The sequence below is a fragment of the Hemisphaericaspora subhashii genome (genome assembly GCF_019202705.1).
Source record: "Hemisphaericaspora subhashii strain CBS 10753 chromosome Unknown scaffold6, whole genome shotgun sequence".
NCBI lineage: Eukaryota > Fungi > Ascomycota > Pichiomycetes > Serinales > Debaryomycetaceae > Hemisphaericaspora > Hemisphaericaspora subhashii.
In genome coordinates this window covers 134,320-147,143 of record NW_026057209.1, presented here as the reverse complement: position 1 = coordinate 147,143, position 12,824 = coordinate 134,320, and the positions used below count along the sequence as shown (strand labels likewise).

At 33.2% G+C, this 12,824-nt stretch overlaps 2 protein-coding genes and 1 pseudogene across 3 annotated transcripts; 2 read left to right on the top strand and 1 right to left on the bottom strand. All coding sequences in view use genetic code 12, as the record gives it.

Annotated features, from left to right (window-relative positions):
• Positions 1-1,234: 1,234 nt before the first annotated feature.
• MNT3 (Mnt3p) lies at positions 1,235-2,242 on the top strand (the record flags this gene model as incomplete). The annotated part of the gene is made up of 1 exon (XM_049410357.1): positions 1,235-2,242. One exon carries the CDS (start codon positions 1,235-1,237, stop codon positions 2,240-2,242), a length of 1,008 nt encoding a protein of 335 aa, XP_049266064.1.
• Positions 2,243-2,614: 372 nt separating this feature from the next.
• Positions 2,615-4,600, bottom strand: J8A68_000657 (leucine-rich repeat domain-containing protein; the record flags this gene model as incomplete). The annotated part of the gene is made up of 1 exon (XM_049410356.1): positions 2,615-4,600. One exon carries the CDS (start codon positions 4,598-4,600, stop codon positions 2,615-2,617), a length of 1,986 nt encoding a protein of 661 aa, XP_049266063.1.
• A 1,481-nt stretch (positions 4,601-6,081) lies between these two features.
• J8A68_000656 lies at positions 6,082-8,646 on the top strand (annotated as a pseudogene). The gene is made up of 2 exons: positions 6,082-7,988; positions 8,217-8,646. Coding segments are annotated over exons 1-2 (2,337 nt in total).
• The last annotated feature ends 4,178 nt before the right edge of the window (positions 8,647-12,824 follow it).

Here is a 12,824-nt window from a genome sequence, read left to right as displayed (position 1 = left end):
GGGAAGTGATGAGCTAAAATGGTTATGAAAGGGAAGAAGAAGAAAGTGATGTCAACAGGGTAAGTTTTTTTTTGCTGTCGTTGTAAGTTTCTATCTTTGGAAGTTAAGTTGTTAGTTCTAATTATTAAGCGAAACGATGAACCTTTTTTCTCTCAGTCCCTGTCTGTCTCTTTCTGTTGTTATTGCAATTTAAGTGAGAAAATAAAACTACACCCTTTAACAGTAGGTGGTACTGTAGTAGTTGTAATAACTGTAGTAGTAGTAGTAAATTAAATATGGATTGAGTATAAAAGGGAAAGATTTTTCAAAATGTTTCCGAAATCTTATAAATAAAAACTCAAGAATTATAAAAAGATAAGATAAAAATATTAAGAAAAAGAATTTAACAAAAAGAAGAAAATATCAATAGAAGATATTATCTTTTATATATATAATTATAATCAGTAAATAAAAACTAAGGGATTGTTCTTCTATATAATTATCATCATCGCCATGTGTCAAATATGAATATTCGTTTATAAAGAAGAAATTTCAAAGATTCTATATAAAGTTTAGAGGGCGTGGCATACCGTCCGACTATGCAAAGAAACACACCAAAGATGTATGGAAATTGCATGTAGCAACATGAGTTTTAGATAACAAAGTATGTGTGTATATCATCATGGGCTTACGACATGACTGCGTGGGGGACACAACAAAGCTTACTGTTTCATGAGAACGTGGTTTTTGACACAACGCTTCTTTTCACTTTATGTCCCACCTGGCCCTCTCTCTTATTTTTTTCTTTCTTTTTTCCCCACCACTTCTTCTTATTATTCCTCTCATCCCTTAGAAATTCTCTCTTTTTTTTTCGCTGTTGTCGCGCTCAGTTCAGGGGACATGTGGTGGTTACATCATTAGTTTCTTTACACGTGTATAGAAATACACATAATTTGATACTGTACTTACCACTTTTTGCAACCAATAGAAAGATAATTTTAGGACTTTTCTTATTTCACTTACACACACACCCACCCTTCCCTTTAGTATGACATTGTAGGTTTGTTAAATGTTTAGTTATTTCATAATTTTGGTGCTCTTTTTCTTAAGCCCATTTCCAACAATCTTAATCGGTAAAATCCAAAATCTTATATTACCATTACATTCAATAGATAAGTGGGATGACAATGGAGTGATATATCACAAATATATACAAGATCAAACGTTTAAAGAATTTCTAACCCAAACAAATTTGATGAACCATGAGGTTGATAATGATTCCCAAATCGCATCTCAATTAATCACTATAATCAAAGGTCCAGTATATAATTCTCGAGAAAATGCAACCTTTTTAATATTATGTCGTAATTCCGATATATTCACCACCCTAGAAACAATTCAAAATATTCAAGATCGTTTCAATAACAAATTCAATTATGATTATACATTCCTAAATGATGAACCATTTACTGATGAATTCATCTATCTCATAAGTTCATACATACCCAAAGGTAATATCAACTTTGGATCAATTCCACCTGCTCATTGGTCATATCCTGATCATATTGACCAATCTAAGGCTCAGAGAATACGACAGAATTATGCGGATATTCCATATGGTGATTCGGAAAGTTATAGACATATGTGTAGATATTATTCTGGATTCTTTTATAAACATCCATTAGTTCACAAATATCAATATTATTGGAGAATTGAACCTGGAATAAAATATTATTGTGATATCGATTATGATTTATTCAAATATATGAGAGTGAATGATATAAGATATTCATTTGTGATTTCACTTTTTGAATATTCAGAAACTATACCCACATTATGGAACCATGTTCAAAAATATATCATGCACGAACATCTCGAATCTCTGGAATTGCTCCCATTATTACTTAATAATCACAATTGGTATAATCTTTGTCATTTTTGGTCCAATTTCGAAATCGCCAATTTAGATATCTACACTGATGCAAAATATGAACATTTCTTTAATTATTTAGATCAAATTGGAGGATTTTATTATGAAAGATGGGGAGATGCCCCGATTCATTCAATTGCCATTAGTTTATTTTTAAAGAAACATGAAATTCATTGGTTTGATGATATTGGCTATTATCATGCTCCATATTTACAATGTCCTCAGGATCCTAATGTTTATATTAAAAGACGATGTTCTTGTGATCCGGATGAGGATTTTACTGACAGTTATTTGAGTTGTACAAATCATTTCTTGAATGTTCTTGCTAGCTGAAAAATCTGAAGCAGGGGCTTCGCATATAGACATATTTATTAATCAATAGTATAACTTGGAAGGAAAATCCACTCTACTTCCTCTGATTACATTTCACAATGTGAAATGGCTGCAAAAAAAAAGAAATCAATGGGGTAAAATGTCTGTAAAATTTCTCTTTAAGTACCAGATTTAAGTGAAGTTGCCTAAAATCCCCTCCTTTTCATAATTCAAGAGTTGACTACAAAGGTATGTGTATAATATACAATGTCTTTTAAATATTCCCTCAAACTATCTAATCTAAATAAATGTCTTCCAAAAACGTGTCGATGATAATTCCCCCATCGATATCTAAAGTTTCAAACCAATTAAACGACTGTTATTTCAAGTTAATCATCTCTTAGTAGGCCCATACTCAAGAAACTGATATTTCGACTTCCAACAACCCTTCATCACATCATTAACTTCTACAATCGCAATCAATGGGCATGTCTGTTTGATTTGTTCAAGAAACATATCTAACCCATTCCTGATATAATTTTGATCAAGAAATATCCATTGTAAATCACCACCGTAATCCCAAATTCTTATATTTCCTAAATCGACGATCCCGCAATTTGATAAATTCAATAATTGTAACGATTTGGGGAATTTTAATGTCTTGTTATGTAAACAAATACCCAAATCTTGATTATTCTTCATATCTATACCTTTCAAGTTTTTGAATTCTGAAAAGTCTCCTTCTCGGATATGGGAGATTGGATTGTTGGAAATATCGAGATAGATTAAACTTGAAGGAAGCTCAAAACTATTGATTTCGGTGATTTCATTATGTGATAAATATAATTGTTTTAAATTAGGAGATGTCGTCTGTAGTTTAAGTTCTGATAATATGTTTGAAGTTATTATTGATCCGATAAGATTAAGTAATTCTAGTGACGCTGGAAATAAAGTATTATATTGTGCGTCGTGTCCTATTTGACTAAAGAAACATTCTTCATCCAAGGGAAGTTCAGATAAATGAATTTCCTTCAATCCTTGAGGAAGTCCGAAATTGGAACTACTTAGATATCGAAATTGATTCTTGGAAAGATATAATTGTTCCAAATTGGGACAATGTTCAAGAAAGATTGATTGAAGTTTATTCCCAGTCAAATCTAGGCGCTTTATACTCGGCGGTAATTCAATACATTCAAACAGTTCGAGATTTAAATATGATAAGTTCAAATCAACCAAATTTTGACATTTAGTGAATTGTAGTCCTTGTACATAACTCGCGGAACTGTTCAGAAGACATAAATGTTTCAAAGTTGTTGGGAGTTTTAATCCTTCTAATCGACTTGATTCAATTACTAACTCTTCTAAGTCAGGTAATTGACGATTGATCCATGAATCCTTTGGGTTTGCTTCCTCTGAATAGAAATACTTCAACGTTTCTGGAAGTCGCATAAACTCTAACTCACTTGGGCCATTTTGACATAATGAGACTGCTTTTAAGCCCCTGGGTAGGTCTGAATATGGTATACGTGCAAATGGGACTCTAACAAACAACGATTCCAATAATGTTGGGAATTTGGTTCTTATATCACATCCTTCAATTTCACCCGCAATGATGAATCGTTTTAGTTTTATGAATTGAGAAAGTGGAGTCCAATCATTGGTGATATATTGACTCTTGATTAATAATTGAGTGAGATTAGGTGAAACTTTCAACCCCTCAAAATTGAATGAATTCATCCCTAAAAGATGTAGCAATGTAAGATTGTTTAAATATAAAAGATCAATTTGAATAGCATCATCAAGACATAGGTCATATTCATCTTCGGCTGTTTCTAGTTCAAATCGAATTGACATTTTTTGTAACGTTATTGGAAGGTCTGGTTTAAACACTTTCCCATCAAAACAAACGCTTATATCCAATTCAACCAATTTAGAAGGAAGATAACATAAATCTTCCATATTGAACCCAAGGTGATGATTAAAGGGTTTCACATAAGAAAATTCGGACACGCACAATGGTAAATTCAAAATATCGGATTTCCTATCAGTAATAAAGCAATATCGTACATTTGGAATTCTAGACAATATCCTTCCCAGATCAATATGTTCAGCAGCATCCTGTCTATTGACCACAACTATGCTAGCCTGACCTAATATCTTGGGACAATTATCTTGTAAGATCTGTAGATCGGCAAGATCCTCGATAACCAAAACGCGGGGCATAGCAACATCTGCATGCGTATTTATAAATCGAAGAAATTGACCTTTATCGAAACATATATGATGAGAAACGGCGGGAATGAGCATGTTCAGGACATCAATCATGTTGAACTTCACCGGGAGTCCGAGGAGATGATCTCTAATCGAACCTGGTCTCATTTTGAGTATAATGACATGTTCAAAAAGTATTTCAATTGCATACTTACCGAGAATTGGAATGTCTTGATATGACTGTAAGTTTGTGTCGGGAATAAACTGGCAGATTAACTTGAGTAACTCTCCAGGTAGGTATGCTAGCTTCTTTATCATTCTCGCTATAGTTCTTTCTTCATGGTGTAGGTAGTAGTAAGTTGTAGCTTGGAATGGATTTTTAAAAGGGTTGTGATTTTGATTTTGAACTTTTTTTTTGTTATCTGCAACCCCACCAATTGTGATTTGTGGTTGCAAATTAAGATTACACAAAAACGAACCATTTAAAAAAAAAAAAATTCTTGATTGCACTGAGCAGTATGAATTCTAATTGGCTTGGGTTGACAACTATAAAGCTTGTCATGTCACCTAGTTCTAGAATTAAATGAATGACCATGCTTGGGTTGTTCGCAATATAAGAATATAGAGTACCAACCGTAGTTCTAGTGTTCCATTTACATGCCTTTTGATCTAACAAAACTGAACACATAATCTTTATTCACCAGTGAAACTATGTACCTCGATGTCTGTTGTTGTAGATTTCCATTTATATTGTCTTTCTTTAGTGTAGAAATTTCAAAGAGCTTTCCCCCTGTTGTAATTAAAGTTAAGAAAAATTCACAGCAAGATTTTTTTCCATATCAACAGTCATTTATTTTTTAGATCAATCTTTGTTAAACGTTTCCCCTTACTTATTGCTCTCTGATACTTAACTACATTTTTAGTCAGTCTCATGAATATTCAAACAATATCAAAAAAACAGAACAGATTGCATAAACCTTTTATTGACAGCCTTGAGGTAATGATATATCTCAGGAAGCCTATTGGTTCAAATCAAACTTTATTTATCAATTTTTTGGCGACTGATTGGGTTCTCGTTCAAGTTTTGTTTGCCGGGCTCCGGTGCCACGTATCCGCCGATCAGCAAAATAACTTCCCCGATTGGTGGTATAAGACTTATTTCTAAATGATTCACTTCTTTATTTCTACTAAACTATTGGAAATATCTCATAAGAAGCAAACTTACTATATTGACATTTTCTAAAATAAGAAGCAATTAGTTACAATACGTGAAAGTCTAGACTTTGGTTCTAACGGTAGAAAATTCCAGTTCTTGCGATATTTTTTGTCTCAAATTAATGTTCGGTTTTTTTCTTTTAAACTCGAAAACGTCAACTGGAAAAAAAAATATTTTGTTTTGATATGAAGAAAGAAACTTTGGATTCCATCACACACACAGAGATCTAGTAAAAGATCATCTTGTAAATAATCCAACTCCTTATAGGGTTCCTTTGCTTCTTGTGCTTCTTCAGGTGAGAGTTTTTTACAACCAAATAACCGAAAGACACGATATTTCCTTCTTGCATATTTACGAATTTACGAAAACAATTTTTAATTTATATTACAATATCCCAAAAACTAGAGACTTTGCATTATCCCTATCCAACCAAATGAACAATCCAGTCACCGATATTCTATTCAAAATACGGGTCTTATTCCGTCGTCGTCGTTCCAAATACTCCCTTGTTGTTCTGGTTATATTTATATACTTGTTATTTGTGATATTTTTTTACGGTGGTTACGCTTCAAATACTGAACAACCTACTACTAGTGGTGGTAATGTAATTAATGAAAATGGGTCATCTCAGAAAGGATGGTTGGACTGGTTATATCTGAAGAAAACCATTCCGTTTATGCATACAGTTGGAAATTCCGCGTCAAAAGGTAACTCGGGGCCTCCAAAAGTAGTAGTTAGTTCTGAAGACTTAAGAAGATCAAAAATTAGAATGTTGAATGAATTACATAAGAAACATATAGAAAGCAACAAAAATGAAGCAGAGAGATTGAAAACGGGGTATGAGTTCTATAATCATGTTTTTGAATTAATGGAGCAAGGGAAACCGAAAGTTGAAAAATTGGATAGATATCCAAGTAAAGAAAGAATATATCATGCAAGATATAATACCAAAGATCCAGAACCTGATGAAATTGTATTTAGTGAGAAGTATTTATCTAGTTTCTTACAATTAACCCCAGAAGAATTAACAGCTATGAAACAATCACATAAATATATGGTTGACAATCTACCATTACATGCACCTAAAGGATTATACAAAGGTAGTGGGATTGTGTTTGTCGGAGGAGGAGCTTTCAATTGGTTGACATTATTATCAATCAAATCATTACGTTCATTAGGTTGTCAAATGCCAATAGAAGTATTCATCCCCAAAATTGATGAATTTGAATTAGATTTCTGTGGGAAGATGTTACCTGCTCTTCAAGCACGTTGTATCTATATGCGTCACCAATTGATTGATCCTGATTTATCCAATTCAGACCAAGATAATTTTGCCGGTCGATTCAAATTCAACGGATATCAATTTAAAGTCCTAGCCATGCTTCTATCAAGTTTTGAAAATGTGTTACTTTTAGATAGTGATAATATCCCCGCACATAGACCTGATCAATTATTTGATTCTGAACCATTTACTTCGAATGGTTTAATCGTCTGGCCTGACTTTTGGAAACGGGCAACATCACCTCATTATTATACTATTGCTGATCTTCCAATCAGTAAAACCGAGCTTTTGCCGAAATATAACGAAGTACTGGGATTCTACGACGCTCTGGAAACAAAAGTCACCAAACCTTTGGATGAAACTCCATTACATGAACGGAAAGGAGCCATACCTGAAACCAGTTCTGAAAGTGGACAAGTGATGATTTCAAAAAAGACTCATTTTAAAGCATTGCTATTGGCATTATATTATAACATCTATGGACCTACCCATTATTATCCATTATTTTCACAAGGGTCGGATGGTGAAGGTGATAAGGAAACTTTTTTGGCTGCCACGGTGGCATTAGGAAATAAGTATTATCAAGTTGCAACATTCTTGAATGCATTAGGATATTTCACCGACAAAGGATTTCAAGGACATGGAATGGGACAATTTGATCCAACTGAAGATTATCAATATAATTTACGTCGTGCAGAATTATCGAAATTGGAAACTGAAGATGAGAAACAATCGTTCATAAATAAGAATCCAATTTTATCAACTGGTCCAAGAATGTTGTTTGTGCATGCTAATTTCCCGAAATTGAATCCATGGGTCTTATATGCTGAAAAGAAGATTTTTGGACCTAATGGTAAGAGAATAAGGTTGTATGGACCTAGTATGAGAAAGAAGATTGGATATGATTTTGAATGGGTGCAATGGAATAATATGAAGCTGGTTTTATGTGTTTATGGTATAAAATTGGAGATCTTTAATGGGGTTGATAAAAACGCATTGTGTGCCGAGTTGAATCAACATTTGAATTTCTTGAAGGAGACCATTGGAGGTTCAGAATAGTATGCAGTAAGTTAATAGAAACAAGTATGGTAGTTGTAGTAGTAAATTTAATAGATTATGTGTGTATGCAGGACATTTCAGCTTTCCACCGTGTAGTAAACACCAAAAAAATTATCAACACCTCTCTAGACCATCCACCAACTATCAGTGGCTAACTCCAATCCATCAAAATAAACATATAATACAAACCAAAAAATGGCAGTTCAATTCCTATTGCTTATATCCAGACAAGGTAAAACCAGATTATCAAAATGGTATCAAACAATTTCCCAAAAATCAAAAACAAAAATCGCTCGTGAACTTTCCACCATAATTCTTTCCCGTCGAGCCAAGATGTGTAATGTATTAGAATATCGTGATTTAAAAATAGTATATCGTCGTTATGCCTCGCTTTATTTCATTGTGGGGATAAATGAACAAGATAACGAATTGTTGGCTTTAGAAATCATACATCGATTTGTGGAACAGATGGATAAATTTTATGGAAATGTTTGTGAATTAGATATCATATTTGGATTTGATAAAGCATATCATATATTGGATGAGTTGTTGTTAGATGGATATGTTCAAGAATCGTCTAAGAGAGAAGTGTTGAAGAGGGTTACTCAACAGGATGAGATGGAAAATATGGATGAATTTGAAAATATACTTGCGTAGAGATAGATATAGAGTCGTAGGAAGACGGCTTGTGTATATGTTGGCGTTTAGAGAATTTTTCAATAATATGTTACGTATCAAAGGTTGATTATTTTGTCCATTTTAAGAAATTTTCACATGTGTCCTCGTTGGAGGATGAATGCTTGATGAGTTGGACAGATTGCGCGCCCAAGGATTGCCATATGTGCTTTCAAGCGTATTAGCTTGCTCTTGATTAGGAATCTGAAGTTAGATCGGTTTCTTAGATCCATCAGATGTGTGCAAACAAGACGTTTTTTAAAAGTATAAAATCCTTGTGAGTATCAGAATGCAATTTCCAAAAGTCCGTGACGAAGTTCATTCGGGGAATAGGGAAAAGTCTCTGAGCGGTTTGTTATTCTATTATACTGTGGCTCTATTGTCAACCAGTCCAGAACTAGATGAATTCGTTGACAATTATAGCCCAGCATTGAGATCAACAGATTGCTAAGAGAGTGCATCTTGATCCCCGAGGAGTATCATCGAAATTAGCATGAGCCACTGGCGTATCCGTACTATCTTCAAGTCTCTAGAACGCGTACTTTTCTTCCCAGCAGATAATTCCTCTATCCTCTTTGTTGTTAGCCTTGACGTACTGCTGATGTTTGTTGAAGGGCACTATAAGATTCACGAACGTGAAACAGGTGAAGCTGGTCCTAGCTGGCTTGTTCTGCGGGGCCATTGCCAGCTTCAAATCAGAATGTTCCCTGTAGACAATTATTTTGCAACCTGGACCTATTGTACTTAGGCGTGTGACGTATTTGTCATTGAAAGAATTAATCTTGGCTGACGATTGCACATCAACAAAAGCATTTTGGAAGGTTTGGAGTCTTATAAATGGTTTTAAGTTCTGGGCAGCTCATATCGTTTGATTTGATTCATGCCGCGAGAAAGGGCACATTCAATAAATTTTCTTATCTATATATACATCATTTGTCCGAGTGGAGTGATGTCGGGCAGAGTTCATAAGATTAAATTTTATAGATTTGAGCCAATGGCCAGGAGAATTACACGTAGTGGTGTATTTTTGCGGAAAGTCTTGGAAGATCAAACAACAAACTCGACGTCATCACTTACCAAGACTATTGTCAATCTCCAAGAAAAACCGCTTGGGAAATAGTGATACAACGGAACAAAAGTCAGGGGTAATGCATACTGTCCATTTTGTTTCGTTTTGATATGATTCACCGTTATAATTCTATGTATAATGAGCAATAAGAAGAAAGGGGTAATGAGTTAGTTTTGGGTATAAATGGTTGAGCGTCTGTATCTTCATGTGTTTCAGATAGTCAATCTGAAGAAATGAGGGATTTGAATATCATTGTTTTATTGATCTTTCATTCTCATGCAATGTTATGTACCTTTGTTTGGATTTGCTCGATGATGTAATCGATAATTCGTGGGGTAAAAGTTTAAAATTCATCAACCGATTCACAATCCATGCAACCGTTCTTCTTCGATTTATATCTAAGAAAAAAAATAAAAAAGGAGAAAACCCAAGCCTGTTGGTCGGATAAAGTAGTAAAAGAAAATGCAGATTGAAGCAACTGGTGAGACGATCAAACACATTGCACTTACAATCAACTTGTTCTCTATTGGATGGGCCTTCCAGTTGTTGACGGTTCCAGGGAATGTAAGAATATGTCGCTAAAAGTTTCCGTTGCTATGGCAAATTGTTCCTCGGCAATTACTTAAAGTAAGGAAAGGCTGAGGAAAGCGCATTTGCAACACACCTCATAAAAATACTTTGTACTAAATAATAAAACTAAAAAATTCAGGACCAAAAAATCTTTCTGCAATATTTTCCAATGCGGAAATCCTATTACTCCTATTATAGTTACGAATAATAGAATCTTAATAGGAAAAGTAGGAAAAATATATTCTCCTAGGCATATCTTGAACAATAGCAAATCATCTTCTTTGTTTCTTATCGGCTGGTGCCGGTTGTAGTTCTTGTTGCATTTGAGAGTGAAAGAAACATGAACGCAAGGCACCAAAAAGGAAGTTGTGTAAACGTTTAAAAAGCTATATATACTCCCCATGATCATCCAACTGAGATGTTTCAGGATTGTTAAGGGATATATTAGTCTTTTGGAGAAATAGCAATCAAGTAAGAGTAAGTAAAATGGCGAATGTCTGCAATTTTAACTTGAAATTATATTTTTTTCGCGACTTGTTTATGCGCTACTGCTCCACTTGTACAAGATTTTAAAAATAAATTTTATTTTTAGATTCACAATTAAAAATTAGAGTCAAAACAAAAAGCCAAAAACCCTTTTTGGTTTTTGAATTATTTTATGGAGTAATTAATTAATTTTTTTACTGGTTATACATTTCTTTGGTTGGCTGGGGTTAAGTACCCCCATAAGCCATTGGGTTAAGTATACCGATCCAAAAGAAACTCATTAAAATTCCCCATATTCGGTTTTGAGAGTTGCTTCTCGGTTACGCCACTACAAAAAGGACACCCAATTCATTAATTGGAATGTGTGTAATACTAATAATAAGTAGAGGAATTTTCTAGAGCAAGTAATGTGTAAAAAAAAAGACGAATCTTTCTCTAACTTTTAGTGAATTTACTAAAAATTTTTAAAGTAAAAAATCCCTCAAAACAATTTTACCCAGGATGAAATTTACTATGGTATGATAAAATTTACTACTGGAATTAAAATTAAATTTAATTCTACCCTGTCCGATAAAATAAATTTAATTTGTTACTCTAACCAAAAATTTTAGAAAATCCCTCACAAACAATTTGTAACCTGTAAATACTTGTATGTCACCCGTTTTTTACATACACTTTAAAATTATTGCAGTTTTTCTAATGTTAAACGGGATTCTTTTTTTTCTTAACAATTTGAATCAATTATTGTTTTTTTTTCTGACTTTTACTTTCTTTCTACCTGTTTTCCCATAATAAAAATCGATGATGTAATTGAAGATCCATGAGACTTTTCTTATTTTTTTTTACAGTTTAATAAATTTTTAATAAAATATAAATGGCTACAAAAAACCTCCTCAAAAAGAATTTTAAAATTTTTAAAAAAATTTGGAACTCTCTGAAGTGTTGAGGTTTACGCTATTTCGAAGTTATCTTCATAATAACCTTTATCACTAGCATCCTCATCATTAACTGACCTAACCTTATTATCAACAAATATCAATCGTCCCTAAGTTTTGAAGAGACAATCGCCAACTTTATTTCAATTTTAGAGTCACGCGATCCAGATTATATACAGGAACAAGTCTAACCCTATAGCAAATTGCAAAACATTTTTCCATATAAAAAGTTGTTTGAATCTTTCGACCATTACACTATTCAATAATAACAGTTTGATAATTAATTAATTCATTTCATTATTTTTACATTCACTCCTTTGCCTATTATAACAGTTTAACTATGTGTGTTTAACCCAAAACAACACACATTTAGAAAAAGTTTTATTTGAATAAAGTTTTATAATGACATTTCTCAAGAGAAAAAATTCCTCGAGAAGGTCTTCAGATGCATCTTCATCAAGTTCCTCCTCACCAAATTGTACATTTTCGAATTTCGATGAAAAGAAAGATTATGTTCGTCGATGTTCATTAAAGAAAGATAAACATAAAAAACCTGTTCCTGTTAGTTTTTGTTTGGGAAAATAACTTATTAACGACGTTTTTATTATTATTCATTATTAGAGAGAGATTTTAAAGTTTAAGGATCAATTCAGTTTTCAATTCATATTATCATGTAATTTAGTTAATAAATTTATATTTTGGTGTTTTATTTTTGGTGTTATTATTTTTTGTTTATGTATTAGTTTTTGTATAGTTTCTTAGTGTGTCTGTCTGTGTGTGTTTTTGTTTATCTTGTCTTTGATTTGGTATATAAATTAGTACAGCATAATAACTGGGATATTCTGCTATTAAGAATTAGTTATACGTACCATGTAGAAAAAAACACTTCTTCCTAACCCTTGTCAGAATTGGTTTGGAAAGGGTTAAGCTCTTGTTTTAACATTGTCTAAGCTGTACCCAGGACAAAGTTCATAACTAAGGCCAAGAGCAAGAAAAGAAATAGTATAGCTAGGAAGATGGGTATACATCTCCTTTCATCCTCTTCCATATCACGAAGGGACATGCTCTCCTTCAGATGCTAGAAAGTTAACTCTTGTGAA